Raw genomic sequence first — 21679 nt, 5'->3', positions numbered from 1 at the left:
AGTGTGACCTGGGTTAGAACTGAGCTGCCATAAGGCAAAACATTTGTGGCCATGTACTCTGCTCTTGGTGACAAATTATGCTTTGGGCCAGCATGATGGAAGGACGGGGTTGGTATGAATGAGAGCTTGTCCTGAGCAAGTCAGACATTGGATAGGGTATGACCCTTGTTGAGTATATCTAAAGATGAGACTACCAAAGTATTTTGACTCTGTAACTGTTCCAGTCAAACACACAAGAAGGAAAAGTGGAGCTTCAAGGTGTGGCAAGCACCTGTACAAAGATGTGTCCCTAACAGTCCTGAGTGGTTGGAGACACCATAGTGCACATGTGAAACATGCCTCTGATGCTTTCATCTTGATTCCTGTAGCTTCAAATTCTCTTTCTCCTAGATCCTTACCTCTTGCCTATCTGCTCTAATTACAGCCACTCATTGCCACTCCTCTGCTGTTGTGTGCCACAATGAAGTTGTGGTCCTGAGCCAATCTCTGTAAACTCAGGCACTCTGCTGGGTGGTGGTTTTGACCTATCCTACTTTCTTCTTTCTGGATGCTGCCTCGCTCAGAGATTCTAGAGCTGTGATGACACAACACAGGGCAGTTCACAGGGGACTGTTCAGATTACATTCAGTTATGATTCTTTAGTTCCTACAGAAACGACTGATCCCCTCTTGCAGGGAGGTAAGCTCATCTTTGACCAGTGATGATTAGTGGATTAAATACAAGGGAGATGGGGATGTAGCCCTGATGAAAACTTCATTGGAATGGAAGGCAGGCTTATTTCTGTGTTGTTACATACCCTGTGCATGTCTAAAATGACCTCATATGTGATAGTTTCCTTTCTGCTAGCAGTGAGTTTCATAGATGGAAAATTCAGATGTTCTGAGTTGTTACAGCTGTATCTTGGGCAGAAATTTAGCTGAACTGATACAAAGTATATTGTTGACCATCCCTCGGCTGCTGGGATGAGAATAAGCTGGGTTGAATGAGTTTAACTGAGCAGCAGACACAGGGGATACCACTAAACAGATTTTATGAAATTTAATTTAAACCAACATTTTTTTGGATCTGGTATCTGAGCTTCTCTTCTTATACTAGGTACAAGGGATGTGATTAGCAGAGAGATTTCAGAAGCAATGCACTTCAACACCTGACGCGTATCTGATTCCATTTAGGATCTCAGTAACAGCTGCAAATGAATTCCATCAGCATACCAAGATTTCAAGAACCCCTCTGGAGTATGCCCAGAATACAAAATACAGCCAACACCCTTGCATTTATTAGCACGATATCTCCCTGAGTGGGTGACTTGGTGGCTAAAGGTGGAGTTGCACTGCTTAAATTTCTAAGGATTAATTCATTGCGGTCTTGATGTTTGATGAGGCTGGGATGCTTTTAAGCTGGGTAAGGAGAAAGGTTGAGCTCCTACTGGGATTCCATTTTGCAAGCACTTTCTTTCTTTATATTGACAGAGGTGGTTCTACTGCAATGTGTTTTTAATAAAACTGTCTTTTTATTCAAAAAGCTAATTGTTTGGGGGTTTTTGCATGTTTGTTTGTTTTTCTTTTTCCAGGAAACATCGTTTTCCCATTCAGTTTCAGTGGGATTTACCAAAAGAAGCTAATTCCCTTCTCCATTTTCTGGGGAGAGACTCAGGGGAGTGAGCATAGGGAGATTTTAGCAAAGCGCGAATAATAATGCACTGAACTCTTGCCTCTGAAAACCACACAGATGTGTGCCAAGACTCTGATAGGATGGGTTGAAAAAGGATCAGTTTATAGCTGCTGCCTCCCTCTTTTTCCCCTCTTCTTCCCCTTTTCCCATCAGCTTCTGTGTAAATCACCTCCCTCTTCTGACTGTTTTAGGGTTACAGAAGCAGAGGGCCCTCTGGCCTTGCAGAGGAGATGCTGAAATCATCATGTCAGCATGAGCTCCCTGGCCAGTATTTCCTCTTGGGCTCAAAGACATCTTCTATGGCAAGAGGAACCTGGGAGGAAAATGGATAAGACCACAAAACATAAGATACTGTCTTGTCCTCTTGATGAGAAAGGGCAGTGGTGCTGGTTGGGGGTAGGGGTGATATGTAGAGGCTGTTTCTTCTTGCACACTTTTAACTTAAGACTCTCTTACAGACCCTGTGGGAGCCACATCAGCCTGTCTCCTGCTCAGCAAATTCTGTACATGAAGGGGTTTTGTTCGTTACCTTTTACCTGCCACAGCACTGTCACTTTTTTCTGCCATCCCTGACATCTGGTGGGTGAGATTAGGAGTTAAAAAGGAAGAGAGGTGCTGGTCTGGGAATTCACAGCCCTCTGGTAGGAGAAAGGGAGAGGGCTGAGAGCCAGATTAGTACCCTTCTGCTCCAGTAAAACATATGAAGTACACGAGTGCAGTCTGGGTATAATTGGTATCTTTGGAGCCTTAGCCTAAGGACAACCTTTTTGTCTCTTAAGTGCAATGATTCTAAGTTTTTGCTATATATTCTTGAGTGCTGGTGTCACTGCAACAAAAGTGCATATGAAATCAAGATAGCAGGTGTGATGTGCTTTAAGGATCATGGCATTATCCTATTGAAGCAGATGAAAGAGCAGATGGTGTAATTTAAGTCCCCAGGTTCTTTAGACAAGGTCTGTTGGAGACTTGTACAGTCCTCATATCATTGTAAGGCATGTCATAATGTTAGATTTAACACATGACAATAAAAATGGAAGTCATAAAACAGAGAATAAGAATTACACTATAGAAGTGTCAAATTTGAGAAGCTGGAAGATTTTTTTCTATCTCAGTCTATTGTTGTCCTCAAGTGCTGTGTCTTATACTTACCCTGCCTCTGTTAGAATACTGCTAAGGGTGTTTTTTGCTTTTCAATATGAAGCCATTTTCTATGTAATAATCATGTAGCAGCTTTTATTTTGGAAATGCCTGTCCTTCAAACTGACATTTTCACCCTAATTCAGATCTGGAGATCCTTCCTTGCTGTTATTTTATAGGTGAGAGTTGTTGTTACAGAAGGTGACTGTGATTACTGCTGTTACAAAGATGCAAATAAGGGCAAGGCAGCCTCACTGTATTTTTTCAAGACATGTAGAAATAGAATCTTTGTGGAATAAAATAATCAGAGACAGTGGGAGTGAACAGGAATAGACTCTAGGATGGGGCCTGAGCAAGACTAACACATGGTCTGGGGGAGTTTGAAAATGCAGAGAACCAAAGATGCACATGTGGATGTGTGCATGGAGAGTGTGAGACTGAGAGAGGTGTTGGAAATGACCTGACAGAGCAAGACACAGAGTTCACTGGGAGGATCAAGCCTACTCTGGATTTTCCCTTTGTTGGTGGAAATAGGACCTTGTGTATATTTTTGTGATCCAGCAGGACCATACATGCATAACATCTTTGCTCATATAACAGTTTTTTCCAAATAGGAACACGAATAGTCCTCTGATAGTGGCATACTGTTTAGGCAAAGTAGGCAACACAGGAAGAATAATGCTCTATTATTTAATAATTTTAAGTTTATTTAAAGTTTTTATTAAGGTATTTTTTAATCAGAAAGAAGCAAATATCATTGTTTCTGTTAGGCTTGGTTGTGGCCATAGGTGGGAATGTGTGTACTTTAGTGTTCATGATACCTATGTGAGGAACTGGCAGAACAGGCAAACTCTGATAAAGGTCTGAAGCAACACTGAGATTTTTATATATTTATTTCATTATTTCCAGCGAAGTTGTGAGGATGAACAGTGGATTTGCTCCCATTGGCTTTTCATTCCAGGATTGACCTTGCAAAATTATGTACTTAGACCCATTGCCTTTGAATTTTTCAGTGATTGAGGGTTAAAGAAATATATGTTAGCTATGGAGCTTGTTGAGAAGATTACAAAATTCACTTAATTAATTCCTATAATAATAAGCTAGTCCATTAGCCTGCAGTGCCACCTAGCCTCCTCATCCTTTGGATAGCTGGGAGTATGGTATGAATATTTAGAAAGATAAAAACTACTTGGAAAGCATACATATAATGATCTTTCCCCCCCTTCATTTAAAGGTATGATAATTCAATCTCATCAGGAGACTTTAATCAGCAGTCTGAAAGTCGTTGCCCTGATATTAGCCAGTAAGGGAAAAAAAAACCCAGAGAGAATTAGAGATTATTTTCCTTCAAAATGTTAGTTCCTTGTTCAATACAAGTATTACTCATAATTTGTAAGGTTTGAGCTTGATAAGGAAGCAGAAAGCTGCTGCATGACTATTAGATTTTTTAGCAGTCTGATTCATCTCAAAATGATTCAGAGACTATTGATAGTAGTCCTGTCAGGACTTGCCATCTCTGTGGTGAAGTTGGAGTGGTTAGTGACATACCACTAGTGCTTCGTGACATTTCATAGCATTCACGAGTTAAAAGTATATGGGGTAATGAAGGCAGCAAATGAAGTTCTACTGGAATACTGATATTAGCATCTCTGCTATCTGAAGAAGTCATGCAGAATTGACTTCTGTCCTTGGGTGGGTCACAGGGCAGACTGCTGAGGAGAAAAATGGCCCTGGGAAAGGGGAACTGAGGCTCTGCTGCCTATCCTGCCCATGCCTGCCTTGGGGAGCCAGGGCCTTTGCTTTCCCATTCCTATTTCTTCCCTTATTCTTTACTGGGTGACAGGAAATTGGTGTGCTTGGATTTGGAGAGTGGCTACTGCAGGACAGCCATTTGGCTTTGTTTCATGGTGTTGTGAGTTGACCTTGGCCAGATTCTAGGCACCTACTAAAGTTACTCTGAGCTGGGAGAGGTCACACAGGCAAAACAGACTCAACGTGGGGTTAATACTAAAATTTATTACCAACAGGATAAGATCTAAAGAGTGAGAAATAAAACAGTCTTAAACACACTTTCCACCCACCCCTCCTTCCTTCCATGTTCTCCCTCCTCCCCCCACAGCAGTGCAGGGAGACAAGTCTACCCCTCAGGCAATAGGTCTTCCAAATCTGCTGTCCCGTAGGTCACTCTTCCATGGGCTGCAGGGGGACAGCCTGCTTCACCACGGTCCTCACCATGGGTTATAGGGGGGTCCACAGCTCTGAGTCCTTCCCCTGTTCTGTGGGGTCCTTCCCACGGGTAACAGTCCTTGATGGACCTCTCCAACGTGGGTCCACCCCTCAGGCAGTAGTTCTTCCATATCTACTGTCCCGAGGGTCGCTTCTCTATGGGGTGCAGGGGGGGCTCTCTGCACCCTGATGGTCCTTCATAGGATGCAGTCCATCATAGAGTGAGCTGTACCAATGTGGATCCCCCACAGGGCCATGAGTCCTACCTGGGAATAACCTGCTCCGGCATGGATTTTCCCCTCTACGGGCTACAAGTCTCTTGAAGGACTCCACTCCATCCTGGGCCTTCCACAGGGGGTAACAGCCTTCTTCCATGCATCCATCTGCTCCAGCGTGGGCTCGGCTGCACTGTGGCAGGCCGCCCCAGCCCAGCTGGCACTGCCAAGAGCAGCACAGGCAGCTCGGCTCCGGGGTGGGTGCCGAGAGGCCCCGGGCTGGGCTGCTGCTGCCCACCCTCCCCTCCCCACGGTGGGGGAGGTAGCAGGGCCATGTGGGAGCTTCAGTCATCTCTCTCCTGGCTGGAAAATTCTGCACAACAAACTTGTTCTTAAATCTGTTATCACAGAGGTGCAATTATTGGCTCTCCCTTGGCCAGCAGCAGGAAGTCCCTCCTGTGGCCAGCTATCATTGGCTTCCCTGGGGGGGAAACTTCTACCAGCTTCTAACTGAAGCCACTCTATGTAGTCCCCCTGCTACCAAAAATCCAGCCACCTCAACCCATGACATTTGGGGAGCCATTGTCCTGGAACTGGAGGAAGAGATTGAGACATTAGCAAGGATGCAGGGTGGGAGCGGCATCCCAAAATCTGGTTGGATGAAGTAGGTTAGTGAAGGGTAAGAAGCATGTCCTTACATCCCTGAATTCCACTAACTTTGCAATAGGCATTTGTGCCTCTCCCAGCCTCTCTGAAGAGAGCTGAACCTTCTCCATCACTGTTGCAAGACAGAATTGTTTTCTTCTTACCCTGTAGGTAGTTGGATTCACATTTTTTTGCTTGCTGTTCAGATGACGATCTGAATTCTGTGTTATAGAATTTTTAATAAATATAAGACGAGTAAAAAATATTAAAGTAATTAATTTCTGACCAATACACTTCCAAGACATCTGTGACAGCTTCTGCCTTCTTAAATAACAAATGTATTTAATCTGAAGCTTTAGGTTCCAGTAGCTCTGTAGAAACAAACACAGCTTTTTGCTTTGGCACAGTTAAACAGAATCTCCCTTCATTTAGACTTGAAAAAGATTAGCAGATACATCCTTTGTGAAAATCTGCAAATGGTGACTAAACATGGGGCTGTTCTCATGATGACAACAAAAATAGGCAGAAAATGGAAAACATGCGCTGCCACAGTCTGCCTTTGTGCAGTGGGCTTATTTGTCATTGCCCAGTAAGACCACAAACTAAGCTCAGCGAATGTAGGTGGGATGGGATGCTGCTATTGGTTTTCTTGATATGGATTTCAGCTTACATTATAACAGTATTCAAAAACATTGGTAGCCATATTATGCCATTTGTAGCACAGAAGGCTTATGATAATTTGAGGGTGGGAGTAATGCGAGGGGAAAAAAAAAATCTATTGAGTTTCATCTCCAAATCCTGCTAGATTTTCATCTTTATTAGCAGACTTTCTTTCACTGTTTGAATATCCTTTTAGATGTGAAGAGTTTTGTTTGAGAAGGCACCATGGTGGGTTTTGGCTTGACTGAAAGAGTTGCTTGAGCAGTGTACACATGTCTAATGGTTTGGCACAGCCTGTTTGCTGAAACAGATTACGTGAAGGGGACTGTTAGAGCCCTCCGAGTATGTCTTACAGAATATATTGGGTTAAACAAAACCCATCACTAAGCCTTGTAAAGCCTTAAAAAGCTATCCATATTCAGAGATCCAATGAATCAAGGCAAAGGTCTAACCTTAACACCATACCCTCTTGTTGTTCTGAGGGAGTGAACTTCCCAGTCTCTGTATCTAACCAAATGAGGGACGAGGTACTTCTGGGGAGTTAGAGAGCTACCATCTTTACTTAGTCGTAGATGGATAGCTCACTCTAAAATTAACAGGGGTTTTCGAGTGAAAGGTTAAAACTAGTAAAAAATGAACTAGCTAAGGCTGGCATGGTGGTACCTATGGTGGTCATAGTCTTGAATTTATCAAAAGGCACTTCTGGATGCACCTGCCATCAGATGTGGTGTTTGGTGTGTTGTTCTAGAAGCTAAAAGGCTCCTTTTAGAGTTGTTAGAATGCTATAATAGCCCCAGAGAATTGCAGCATGCTATTGTATCTGCTGGCTAATCATCCGACATGAATGGCAAGTAAAATAAGAAAAGGGAATTAAATGTTAGTGTTCTGGAAAAAAAAAAGTAACCAACCACAGTTGATTTGTAAGGAAATTCATACAGTCAAAGATGACTGGAGCACCTGTAATTACTAATCACTGCTATCAAGCTGTAAAGATTAGCTTGCAAATTGCATTTTATCCTACTTTGAACATACAGTTTTAAAAATTGATGGAAAAGTTAAAAATTAGAACCAGTTTTGAAATACCTTTCAATACGTTTTGTAATTTTTTTTTTATTTCCTCTATGTTCAGGTTCTATGAAAGGACTGCAAAAAGAGGTTTAGGTATAGGATAAGGAATATCTAAATTCTGTGAATAAGTTTTGTGATGAGTATATGCATCTCTTTAATCAATATCCTGTACCACCACCTTTGATCATTTTTCTAGAATGACTGGAATGCAGCTATGATGCAGCTGCAGAACATGATACTCAGCTTGACTGAGAAAGAGACCCTGGACACTAATCAGTTGGCAGCTTGAGAGTGCTGGAAAAGTGTAGCTTAGCAGCTAGGGAACATGTTTAGGAGCAAGTACTGGAGCTCCTGTCTCCTGTTCTGTGGATTGTCTTCACCCAGACTGATCTCTGTGAGACTGCAACAGGAGTGAAGAACCACAGTGCCCTGGTGGGGGTAGTTTTGGGCATATTCAGCAGTGGGACAAATACTGTCCTGGTCCAAGAGGGAGGCAGCTTAGATACATTCAGGATTATGCAGCATCTGGCTTTTTAGATGATGTCAGTTCCTGTCTTTTTTACAAGTGTGGCATGGCACCTCACTTCAGTTCTCTTTGATCCTGACTGGACAGCAGATAAGCTGTTTGGCTGAAGTCCGGTCACTTTGCTTCCCCATACCTCTGTGACATGGGGTTAATGATGTATCTTTTCTCTTGCCATTTACCTATCAATCACATCTCTTAAATTACCACCTTTCATTGATTAACTGCACTCACCTCCTATGTGTTCATATAGTGTCCAACACGTGTCCCTGCCCCCACCCTGCAGCTTCTGAATATTATTATAACATTATGCAAATAAATAATCAGAAGATGTTACTGGTAGAAAAACCCTCTGAAACTAAGCCTGCTTTGCTCCTCAGGTATACAACACAAATTCCTGTTAGTGTTCTGTGCCTTTTAACTGCATCCATTGGCTGCTTTTGACCCATGATTGTTTGTGCTGTGAATTTTTAATAGCAATAATAACAACAACTACTTGCCTAATCCTCAGCATAAGAATGAGCAGGAATGTTCAGCTTTTTCATCCCAGGTTCCAGGTTGAAAGTCTCTGTGTACATTGCTTGCCTCTCAGTTGACAGTGTTGCTTTATGTAAACAGAGGGGTTAGTCCTGTACTCTCTGGGGCCTCTCCATGGCCCAGGAGCACCATTTCAGCCCAGCCTGGGGTCACAAATCCCTGCCCTGGTGACGTCGGTAGGGTGCTGGTCTCTGGCTCTGCCTGGCTGGGCCCAACCCAAGGGCTGATGTCCTGGCTTGACCTTAGACCTGCCTTATCATTATGAACTTACCTGGTGATCTGGACTCTTGGCTGAATGTGGTGGCCATCTCCAGGTCTGCCCTGCACACTTTGCTCATGGGCTGTAGGCCAGAGCCCTAGATAGTGAAGTCCCTGCCCTGCCAGCCATGTTAGGAGCTGCCAGCCTTCATTGCTTCCTGACAAACAGCTTCAGAGTAGAAAGTTTCAAAGTGTAGCTGCAATGAAAAGGGAGACAAAATGCAAAATCAGGATTGACTCAATTCAGTGTAAATATCAATTATTCCCCATCTACTAACACATGCCTAGCTTTCAGCTACAAATCCCCACAGTCTTGAAGGAAATATTTTAAATGATTGAGGTAATCCAATTTGGCTGTTGTTCTTTCTCTTTCTGGTGAATATAAAGTTAAATATTTCATGTGTTGCCTTACATGGGGCAAAGCACATTGCTGGTATCCTATGCTGATTTTCTTTCCCCATTTTTTCCCATAGCCCACTCTCAATTCAAATCCTTGGTATATGCAAGTGTCTTGGATAGAAGTGAGATAAAATTCTTTCAATCAAAATACCTCCTCTCACATTCTCGGAATGAGGCTACAAAGCTCCAGCATGTGTCCAGGTGGTGATTTATTGCTGTAGATGGAAGAAGGACATAGCAACTCCCTTTACGTTCTCGAAGCAGGGAGACAAGTCTCAAAGACCTGAAAAAATTCTCAAAGACCTCACCATTCTCAAAGACCTGAAAAAATATTGTCTCTAGTTTTTAAAAGGTGATTTTATACCTCTTTTAAAAAGGATAGTCTTGACTAATGTACTCAGAATCGGATAATAATGACAACTTGACATGGGTGGAAGCACTTTATACAATTCAAAATGACAAGTTGTCAAAAAATATAATGGACACCCAGGGATGGTGTACCTAATGTGGAGACACGACCATTAAATGTCTTGAAGTTTAAACTGGGCAGCCCCACTGTGAAATGTGCTTGAAAGCCCCATTGTCTGCTGGGTGGCTACTGAGGCTTTGAAAGCGCATGAGGGTAAATTAAGGAAAGGTGTTTATTTAAACTAGAATTCCTGAATAGCAACACAGGTAGACAAACTCGAAGATAGACCACCACCTCTAATCTAGCCATTATTTCTCTCTTGCACTGCTGTTCTTCTGTTCTTGCCCCCAGTGGAATGTCACAACTCTGTTTACAGTGCCCAGCGATGCCATTTTTGTGACTGGGACCTGGAGAAGGTGGCTGAAGTTCTCAGCTACTGACTGCCTTGGTTAATGTACCAGGTAATTCCTGAAGGTTGTAACTGATTCTTGTTTTTTTAGTCCATGTTGGGTGGTAGCACTGTTTTCCTTTTAACCCTTTTCACCTCTTTCTTAATCAAAGAACTCATGTAAGACCACACTGTCTCCTTAAGACACTGGTCCTTGAAGATGCACACACACTTATGCCATGAATAGTAAGTGGGAATGATCACAATTAAACTCCAATACATTAATCCCTTTTAAGGGAGTGCTAAGAATGTGGAGAATCTGAGAAAATGCAGGCTTGCAACAGGCTGCTTAACTGTGAATGAAAGTCTTGTCTAGCTTTAGGGATGTGTGTGGAAAAAATGTGTGTGTCTGCTATGTCCTAAAAGCAGCATAAGTGTTTAAAAGAAGAATTCAAAACAGAACCCAAAGCACTAGTTCCAGCTGCTTTAACCAGTAGTAAGAAGAATCTCCCTTTTCCTCTGTATTTGCAATTCATTTAAATGTAAATGTTTTTATAGGGCAAGATATGGACTCTCGTGCCTGTAGGCAGTGTGGTTATCTGCAGGATTGTACTTATGCACCTGAAATAGAGCAGCTCACTTTCTTGACTGGTATCAACCTGAGCTGTTGCTGAAACACTTCAACACAGCCCAAAGCAAACTAAGCCTTGTGAAGAGTTTATGTGACTGTTAAACATCTCATATTAATGAGCTGTTTGTATTCAGACTGATCCCTTCTACTTGGAGTTAGAATAAGTCACCTAGAATAGAATGGGGTAAAAAAGGAACTTTCAATGGATCACTGAAACACTGGAGGCTAAGTCACCATGTGGAACAACTTCTTTCTGTGAAGGGGAAGAAAAGGGAGCTTGGAGCAATGGCATTTGTAATGTAGATCTCCCAGTTGCTTCAAGTTAGAGGGAGTGAATCCAGATCTTAATGTGCAAGTCACATTTACTGTCTCTCCTACAGCAAAAGTCCTTTAAATAACAAATGTCTACAGGCAAAACATCTAAGCTTGTGGCTGAGTGTCATCTTTCCCAAATCCTAAGTATTTATATATGTCTGTCTCTGGAAGGTGTATCTGGTTTAAGTCTCTAATTTGTTTTAGTGAACTCTGGGCACAGCAGTCATTGGAGTTAATTTAGCAAGTAAGCATGTGGACAAGTGTGGAAAGAGCTTGTAATGCTGCTTTTCAAGTTACATCGGTTAGTCTAGTATCAGCTGTTCCCTCTCCTTTCAAGTCTCCTTAAAACATCACCATCACTAGAGCAGGACACATACAAAAGTGACAATCTCAGAGTATTTGTGAAAGTTTAGTAGGAACCCTCTGGGATTCAGTAGGAGGTTTGTCTTACAAGTTAGGGCATGAGTGGTTGCAGAGGGAATTTTTCATTGCTCCATAGCTTTTAAAATGAAAGGGGGGCTCAGTCTGTCCTCTGAGGAATATCTGAACTCTGAGATGGTAGGGAGGAGAAAGTGCCTTTTCTCATCTGCACAAACAGCTCTTTCAGCCCCAGGCTGCTCAGACAGATGGTTAATGGCACCCAACAGTTTGAGTTGGTGGGCTGGAGAACTGTGGGGGGAGGGAAGTCAGGGTGCTGGTCAAGCCCCTGTTCCGTGTGTGTGGAATTGCCTTAGCCCACTCATGGAATTACTAGTCCAGGTGAATCGACTGTGCTGGAGTCCCTGCCACGTTGCATACCTTCATGCCCAGGCCTGAACTGTGGCTTTGCTCTTTCAAAATGCAAATCCATACAGTTAGAGCAAAGCAGTTCTGGATCTCCTTTGGCACTATCCAGAAGAAAAGTTTTGTGTCTGACTCTGTTGGGCTGGCACTCAGCTATGCAGGACATGGGCTCACTTCATTTTCATGCTGCCTACCTTCACAAGAAATCCTCCTGCACACCGTGTAACAAGTCTTTTACAAGACTGCAGCTCTATGGTATTTTCTTTCCGGTCCTGACAAATGGAGGTGAGCCCTTCTCCGGGACGGGATGCAGCTGAAGACAGGGCTGAGGCATGCTGGGCTTTGCTGATGTAACGGGCTCCCTGCAATTTTCTTTCAGATCTGGTTGGCTGTGAGCTGGCAGAGAGCCTCAGCCTCAGATACGCCTCCAACTCAGATGAGGTCATCCTTGCGTTTTTTGTTTGGTTTTGGTTTTTGGGTTTTTTTGCACTTGAGAAGTCTGTGGTGTATGAACGTGTAAGGTCAGAGTGCTAATTGCCACACCACTGCAAATCTCTGGATACAGAAACGCTCTTTCTCCCTCTCAGCTGCACCGTCTCCCAGCACCATCTCAAACCCTGCTCTCCCTTTAAAGAGAGAGGAGGAGCAAATTGAAGATGAATTTACCGCAGTGCATTTTATAATTAATTCTCGCATCCAGGTCAGAGGGGAGTGTTTGTTGGCAAGACATTGCAGAGCTGCCCGTTCCTAACATGACTGTAAAGTAGCTCCAGGACGGAAAAAAACTCCAGAACCTGCTGCTGCCAGGAGTGAAACTACTCGCCCTGCCCAGTCGTTTCGTCCCTTCCCCGCCCTCCCACCGTGTGCCATGCAGCGATGCATCCAGCCAGCAGAGGACGGGGTAGGTCCCCATGGCTGTCAGTCAGTAGAGGCTGCCCAGCTCGGGACGAGCTGATCGTGAAATAAGGACTGGCCCTGCGGAGAGCAGAGCACACAGAGCTGGGGTACCCAGCCCCGGCCCCGCACCCCGCCTGGAAGCATCGCCCACTCGGCATCTTCCTTCCTCCAGCCCCAACGCCGAGTAATCCCGCGTCGTCTCCCGCGGAGAACTGCCCACTAACTTCGGCGCCGACGCCAGGTCTGCCTGCACGCCGTGGGCAGGATGGGGGTTGCGGCATCCCCTCTGTGCCCCGGGGGCAGCCAGCCCCCTCCTCTGCCCCCTCCCACCGCTGAGCCCCGCGCTGGAGCTCCTTTGGCACAGCCTCTTCACCATGTCCTGCCGGCGGCGGAGAGACCGCAAAGGAGAGTCTGAGCAGGGATCAACCTCAGCACCGCGGACAGATCGCGGCTCTGGACGGACCTATCCCGGTACCGCGGACAGATTCCAGCTCCGGGAAGATCAACCTCAGTACCGCGGACAGATCCCGGCTCGGACGGACCGATCCCAGCACCGCGGACAGATCCCGAGGTGGCTCCGGGCTCCGGCGGCGGGAGGAGGGCCCTCGGCGCCCGCTCCGGCCCCGCTCCGTGCCTTGGAGCCCAGAGCTATTGCGTCGTGCTGGCAGCCCGCTGCGGTAGCAGCCTGCCGCTCTGCCGAGAAATCCCCCCGCACACACTGCCCCCCGCCTTGCTCACGGTGCCAGAAGAGGGCTTATATTTGGGCTCAGAGTCTGTCTTCTGTGGATCGGGATTTACAAGCTTGGACGGTGCCTGGTTACAGTGGTGTATGAGTCTACAGACCCCAAGGTGCACTACAGAGTTAGAAAGAAACCTTGGATCTGTCACGCCGTGGAGGGCTAAAATAAACCCTATACAACCAGCAAACCCAACCCAACCCTTACTGCCTCCCTGCAACCAACTTTACACACACACACACATACCAGTGAGAATTCTCTCCTTTCCTCCTCCCTCCACACTCCTTCCTTCGGCACGACTGTAGGATGAGGCATTTCCCTCTATCTGGCTCAGGGTGAAAGCATATCCCGGGGCATCAACACACATCTGGCAGGGACTGAAAGGTTTTAATCCAGCCTCTGCTGCAGTCAACAATGGCAAATGAACCAGTGATTCTGAATGTTTATGACATGGTGAGTATGAAACTGTACTGATTGAGGGGACAGTGGGGCTGGGTGGGTGTTCATGCTTGGAGGCAGGCATTGTACAAAGAGTAGCCAAACACAGATCCCCAGAGAGGCTGATTCCCTGCCCCACCTTCCCCTCCCCTGGCCCAAACTCCTCATCCAAGCATGTCATATCAGAGATGATGCTGACCCCAGCTTTTTTGGTTGTTTTAAATGTTTAGCATATTGGACCAGATTACAGGTATTATGCTCGATTTTCTGTAGGATCTTTCAGGAGCAGCACTGGGTGAGGAGAGTACTTTTTAATTTCCAGTGCCCCAGTTAAGGAAGGAAATGTGATCACCTCTGTCTTTGCTGGAGATAATTGTTCTTTAATTTTGAGTAAGCAAGCACTACCATGCTGTAGGGAAGGAGCCAGGATTTCATCTAGGGAGGAGAAACAGCTGTAGAGTTGCAATAAGGACATAGTTTCTAGGCTAATAATATGGATCAGTCCCTCACATGCATAAGAATGTAGTTAATCATTTTCTCTAAAGGTTAATTGCAACAACAGGACTAAGAAATTGTCTCGTGAAGTTTCAGCACAGAGAGGAGCACAGGCACATGCTGCTGGGCAATATTTCCTGAGTGTTCACGGGATAGCAAGTCGTTTTCCTTGACCTTTTCTTGCAAAGGGGAATGTGAGTGGGTGTTATCTGTGCTAACAAATCAGAAGGTCCAAATCTTGGCACAAGCCTCCAAAGAGAAGAAAGCTTGGCACAACCTATTTGCTTGCTGGTCTGACAGAAGGTCAGGAGAGGCATGTTCAGATGAAGAGCATTTTGATGATTGTGTACTTTATCTTTGTTTTTTGTTTACCAACTAATGATTTAAAAAAAAAAGAGAGAAAAAAAAAGTAGTTTTCAGATCTTCCACAAATTTAGTGAACTTTTCTGGGGAAAATACAACCTTATAAGGCCCAGTGCTGACTGAGCTCTAAATATCCAGCTCCAGACCTTTAAGATTACAACATACATTTGCTTTTTATCATCAGGCAGTGACAACTTTTATCAGGAAGCCCACAGAATAGTGTGGGTTTCCCTGTAGGGGGAATAGACACCAAAGAGATTAGGAGTGGGTTGCTGTAAAAGTCAAACCTCTTCTTATCACAAAGATTAAGGGATCTTTTGAGGACTAAAACAAGTGGGTTGTTTTCTGAGGGAAGAGTGAGTGGTAAGGCCTGTTCAGGTGTGTGTCTGCTCTGAGGTACAGTCCAGAAAGCACAAGTACAATGGACTGAAGCCACCTCTTCCAGTGCTATTATTGGTAAAATTGAGCAAGCTGGTGTAAAATCCTTCCCCAGACTTTGGTCTTGAGCATTTAAAGATCAGTTGCTTGGCAGCCTGAACTGTGAACTCCCGCAAGCTGTCCTTCAACCAACAGGTCTGGTAACCCAAGTAAGTGGTAGCTAGTGCTTGATAACAAGGGACTGGCATTGCAAATGCACACACAAGAGTTTATCATTAATACTTTGAGGAAAATAAAGGAGTTGTGTTGTCCTTTTATAATATCCCCTCTCTTCCTTGCAATTTTTTAGTTTGTTCTGCAATAAACTATAGTCTGAACTTTCCTCTCTCAACCATGGTTGATCCGGCCCAAATCAGTGAATATTTCACTACTGAAAGAGATCCAAATACTGCATGGGTATCATCTTTACCTTTTTATGTTTGATTGACACCAAAGATCAGCCTAAAGGATTTATGGAAGAAGGGGCTTGCTGGTCATGGTCACTGTGTTCTGAGATGGGACACAGTGAACTGAATTGCAGTCATCATTTTAATTCAAAGTAGTTTTTGCTCCTTAGCAAACCATGAAAACCTTCATGTGTGAGTACTAACTCCACAAGTTAACCAGTCTGTACACAGAAACTGTTCTATTTTCATATAGACTACCTGGTTTGACTATCACTGAGTCACCTGTAGCTCACATCCTACATTATGACTATTGAGGCAACATGCTTTTTCATTGTTGCTATGATTTTAACACCACGAAGTCTGGAATGTAGCCATGCAAAATCTGCACTTTATTACACTGGTGGGGAATCGTGGGGAAACTGGGAAATGAACACATTTGCTTGAATAACTGTTGGAAAATTGGCCTCAATGGAAAAAAACCCAACAACAACAAAAAAGACAACTGGGGACAGCAATTAACTGGATGTAAAGCTCTGCTTTCCTGACAAAGAACATGACCCCCATTTGGCATCTGGAAGCACTTACACTGCAGGAAAACTTATCCTTAGGGCAGAAGTTCAATTATGAGCTTTGTGCAGCTATGAAATACCCGCTCTGTGTAGTCTTGTGTATTCAAAGATTATAGTCATTTATCCTTTTACCCATTGGATATGTACCAGGCTTCTTTAGGAAAAAAAGTGCTGCTATTTAATGAGGTGTTTTGCACAAATAGCTGAAGCAGGTAGATCTATTCGTAGACTTATTTTCTTCAGCATAAAATAATGGAGCAAAAATCACTGGGTATTTCTAGTATTCAGAATATTCTCATCAAAAGCAAACTTTCCTCGCCCTCAGCACACTAGGTGGTCATATCCTATTCTATCTCTTGCCAAAGACCTTGTACAAGCTTGTATGGACTTGTGCACTTGCAAAACAGACAGGGCAGGAGAACTTTGCTGATCAACTAGGACATTTTAAAGAGTAGATATGCAGGATATTGAACTCTGATTTAATGTGTAAGTGTGAATACAGAGTATGGATCAGAGGTTTTATCATGGGTATATCTCTTTCCCAGTCTGAATCCCAGTCCAGCTCTTGCACGGACTCTAAGCCAACTTTTGGTTGGAAACCTGCAGGAAATAACTGGATCTATAAAATCTGTGGCAGAGTTTGTTCTGATCAGTCAGTTATCACTTTTACTTCAGAAGGACAAATCAAATTCTCTTTCATAACTTGTAATTCTCTTCCCTCTGGTCTGCATCAATAAGCTTTTTATCATGGAACACGTCTTAGATTACGAGGTTGACTTTCTTAGGCAGGATATCATCCTGTTTCCTCATCACTTTAAGTCTTTGTGGCTTACTTTGGAATAGTTTGCCTAATCACTGTACATTAATAAATGTTGCCTATTTAAATCAGGCAGAAGAGTAACTGCAATTATTGCCTGGGTTTTAATCTTTAACAAGCAAGCTAAACACATTCCACTAAAAATAGTTTACTTGGCAGAGATTCAAGTTGGGGGCTCTGATAATATTTCCAGCTTATTGCATAGCACATTCATGCTATCATATTAAAAGCAAAGATATTGATATCACCATTGTCCCTCTTTTATTACAGCTAAAGTTGTCCTGAATTTCCACTGTCTTTGCAGCTGATAATATATAAAACTGTCATTTTGATCTACTGGCTTTTTTTTTTGCTTACTCTTTCTGCTGGGGAAAATGAGCCTCTGAGATGTGCTGTAGAGGAAAATGAGAACCCTGGTCAGCACAGAGCCAGGGAGGAATGATGTAGGGTCTATTTAAAAGGGTGTGTGTGTCTCTTTCTCAGCCTTGTCCCACTGTTATTCCATGTCATCCCATCTGGAGTGAATGAGAGGGAAATAAGATTCAAGTCACTGTAGTTGGACCGACTCTGAGATTTTCCCCTGTGACTTCAATTTCAGAAAGGTAACAAAAATGTAAATATTTATAATGGTCCTCCCATGTTCTTTCAGTTCTTTATATAATTTATATCATTTGCCTGCTAAATGGCCAAAGGCTGATGGTGATGGCAAAGGATGGCCCTGCAGCTGACTGACTGGTGTCTCTCCTGCTTCACTGATCAGTGGGTGATGGTGCCATTGGTTTGATTTCTCTATCACACCACTGAGTGGATCATCCAAGTGGCCCTGAAAGAAAAACAAACACAATAGCATTCTTGAATTCACAGCAATGATAAAGGCCTCTGTTTTGGTTTTGTGATATTATGGCAAGCAGCCTGTGTTTGGAGAAGGGGTGGCATTTTGGGTTGAGGATATAAAAGCTAAGAGTTATGCATATAGTTTCCAAGAGTCCCTGCAGAGAAGAGGACACACCAGCAATCTCTGAGGAAAGGCATAAAGCTAAGGGGTCTGTATGGCCACAGAATAATTGCATAAAACTTTAGTACTTTAAGCCAACTTCTCTGATACAAAATAGTAGTATGGAGGAAGGAATTACTTTTCCTTTTGCACTTTTCAGCTCTGTCATTTTCAGCAATTTGCTCATATACAATTTGGAGGTGATGACCTGTGTGTACCATTGAAAACCAGCACAGACTTACCATCCTAGCATCCCTTTTGGGCTTCCTATGCAATGGAAAAGAGAGAGTGAGACTTGGCCTCTACAGTGGAATGCTTTAGGACTGAAGGAATAGATATGCTTTTTACCTCTAGCTTCAGTATATAAGGAGCCTTTGAGTCTATTACAGAAGTAGCAACAGAATTGCAAGCACTAGCACTTCATTCTGTGAAATGATTGTTTTAAGCACTGACTAGATCATGGAGCATGTTATTATCTCTTTGGAGCAAAGAATAAGTCTAGTTACTCAGAAAAATGTCAACATGTTGTGCTTACTGTAGGTAAAGGTCTCTGATGCTCTCAGCTCGCTTAGTCAGAAGAGTGAAAAATCCTAGTGCAGGTAGTGGACTCATCTCTGCGCTACTTATTAGTTGTTTCTGAGCTGCTCAGTGTGGAGAAGCACAGCATCTCCTGACTCTTTTTGGTATTCCAGGAAGCCACATGGAAAGCAAGGAACTTTTTTGTCAAGTACGTTGATAGCTGTGAAGTTTCTTGCTGTGATGAGCTGAAGAGATGCTCTAAGTCAATTGAAGAACTTGTGATCCTGAAAGAGTAGGTGATGGAGAGTCACTAGGGTCTCTTCTTTCTTTTTCTTCCTTCATATGTTGGCAAAAGTGAATGTATTTAACAAATAGAGAGCAAAAGCAAAAATATTGCCTTTGGGAGATTTTAATTAAAGTCTAACAACACAGAGACACACAGACATACACACACACACTCATATATATACATACACATTAAATTAAATGTTTTGACTCTCCTTAAAATATTTGCCAGTCATCTCTATCCAAAATTATTTGCCAAATCTGAATCATTTTAGTTCTCCAAAACACACTGTTCACTCAAAAGTTTGTCATGTTCTTGGAAGAGCCTGGTAGGTGTATCATACTCTTATTTATTCTGTGGCCAGTCACAAAACTCAAGAATTTCCTCTTCCATGAATAAGGATTGGCTAAGGAAGATCTGGGGTGTTTTAATCTTCTTCACGAGCTTGTTGTGGGGGTAAGCTCAAAGATAAATCCTTAAATTCCTGAAGGAAAAGAAGAAGATTTTAACCTTGGAGTTTTACTTTATCACTAATTCTTCATTTATCCAGAGCTTTATTCATTCTGCTTTCTTCAAGTCATATCAAGTACAGAGTACCATGTAACAAAACAAAATGGTGAGATAACAGGTGCCCAGTGCCTGGAAATGGGTTCCCTACAGTGCTATAGTATGTCTGACGTAAGTGCTAAACAATCTTTTTTTCCAAGAGTAGTCAAACATAGTGCTACTCAAAGGTGGTAGTGTGAAGGATCGGGTAGACCTCAGATGCTTGTTTTATGCACCTTCCTAGAGCTTTGAGTCGGCCTTCTGTGCTGTTTTTTGGTTTGCTTTGTTGTGTTTGCTTGTTTGAAGGACCGAGTTTAGACTATTAAATTATCTGTATGCTGCACAATAGGTTCAGGATTCATAATCACTCAGGTATCACACTTTCTATTATGGGCCCAAAAACTCTCTGGGAAGGCTCTTGGTTAAAGGGCAGAGAGACTACGTAGACCACTGCTGCAAATGAGAGAGGAGGCAGAGAAAACTGCTTTCACTGGATGTCAACAGAGTCCTGAGCCCAAGATATGAAAGGTCTGTCCAGACTGCTTCAGTTTTCTTGGATGGAACGTTTCCCACTGCAAATGGTCTTGACTTTGGAAAAAAATATGAACAATTTTTTTAAAAAAGGTGTTATGGCAAGTCTGATGGCAGTACATTAGAGGTTTCAAATAAATTAGGCTGAGATGCCTGGCAGTGTGCGCCAGTGAGGAAAACTAGGCTTTGTTTCTGGTACTCTTTTTCTCCTAGACTGCATCAATTTAATTTGAGTGACAACAGGCTGACCTCAGGCAGAGTAGTCACAGATTGGGATTGCTCCCTTGCCCTGCTTGAACTCAGAAGCAGAGGGAAAAGGAAAGCAGTTTGGTGATGCTGAGCGCTGTGTTATAGTCAGTGCCTGCTTCAAGCCTGTGAGAAGACGATGAAATGCAACTGGACATCTCCTCTCTCTTGTGTCTTTGGACAGAGGAAATCAATTGGAGGAAGAAAAGATTAAAAAAACTAATACACTGAGCTGCAGCTGAGTCCATTCCTTCAAGAAGAAGGAATCCAAACATATCAACTGATTTAAATCAACTGAGAAGCTAAAGAGTAAGTGGCATGGCCTGGGTTAATAAGTCCTGCAATGAAGTGTGCCCATTTATGCATAATAAGTGGATTTTTGTTGTCTTAACAACAGCCTGGAGATGTGTTATCCATCGGGGGAACAGTCTGTTTTGATGTTGTCAGGGTGACAAGCTGACTACCTGTCCATCTTACTGCAGATCTTCTCCAGCACTGCAGTCTTGTAGCTGGCGACTGTATGCTTATGCATGAGATGTAAGAACTGTCTCTTGACTGTACATGGGTCATTGCTATCTCTGGCTACAGCATTTATCCTACCAGCAAGCTCACTGAACCATTGCTCTGTTGCCCAGTGGACTGAGTTGAACTGACTCATCCAGGGCAACACAGGAGTTGTCACTTCTGCTAGTCCTGCATGCCTTAGGAAAACTGCTCCACAACATGCTCTCTTTTACATCAGCAAATATAAGAAACTCACGTGAGTGAGGAGATCCTAGGAAAGCTAACACAATGTAAAAAAATGTGGGAACTCTGCTTCTGGAGCAAAGCTTCTCAGATCCTGTCATTAGCTTACAGTTCCCACATCACTACTCTTGAGTCAGTTCCTGCAGATGACAATCTGACTTAGTGTCTCTAAAGCACTCATTTCAAGGCAGCCTGAACTCTTGAGGAGTCAGGATTCTTATGGCCAGGATTTCAGGTGTAAACCTAGGGGCTCAAAGTAAGGTCAGCTCTAAGAGATACAGAAGATATAGATATACTTTTGCTGCTACTGGAAGTTGTTCTTTAACTCCATCTACAGGCAAAGTCACAATCCCCTGGCCTGGCTCTGAGCAGCTCTGAGAGAAATGATTGTTTCCTCTTGAAAGCATATGGAAGCTGGTTTCCAGTGATTTTTCTCTGATGCTTTTTGGGCTTTCCCCTTATAGCAAGGCAGAATTCTTTTAGAACATGACACTTCTGTCAGCAAGATTTAGCCTCTGGCTCCCTTTGCTGTCAAGGTTCCTAATGTTACTTGGCTATTCTTTAAAACAAACAAACAAACCCCTAAACCAAACAAACCCCTCTTGGCATTGATGAAAGCTGATGTATTGATAGTACTGGAGGCTGTCACTCTCCTAACAAATAAGTTTATGCTAGCAGTAGCAAAACAGACCCTTCTGCCTTTTTTACCTCATCCCTGGTGTGTAGGTTGAGCTGCTCTGGTTGTGGGGCTCAGCTGGTCATCCAGCTTCCTACTCAGAAGCCCAGAGGGACTAAGTTATACATA

General features: G+C 43.4%; 1 protein-coding gene across 1 annotated transcript in view; it reads left to right on the top strand.

Annotated features, from left to right (window-relative positions):
* Positions 1-12339: 12339 nt before the first annotated feature.
* Positions 12340-21679, top strand: part of LOC127472823 (deubiquitinase DESI2-like) — a 57535-nt gene continuing 48195 nt past the window's right edge. The window contains exon 1 of the mRNA XM_051791603.1: positions 12340-13952. Coding sequence (XP_051647563.1) covers positions 13914-13952 — 39 coding nt within the window. The 5' untranslated portion in view covers positions 12340-13913. The remainder of the gene's footprint in view (positions 13953-21679) is intronic.

The sequence above is a fragment of the Manacus candei genome, unplaced genomic scaffold (assembly GCF_025592945.1).
Source record: "Manacus candei isolate 608988 ecotype Guabito, Panama unplaced genomic scaffold, ASM2559294v1 h1tg000033l, whole genome shotgun sequence".
Classification (NCBI taxonomy): domain Eukaryota; kingdom Metazoa; phylum Chordata; class Aves; order Passeriformes; family Pipridae; genus Manacus; species Manacus candei.
The sequence above is the reverse complement of the archived record's forward strand: the minus strand, read 5'-3'. Positions and strand labels throughout refer to the sequence as shown.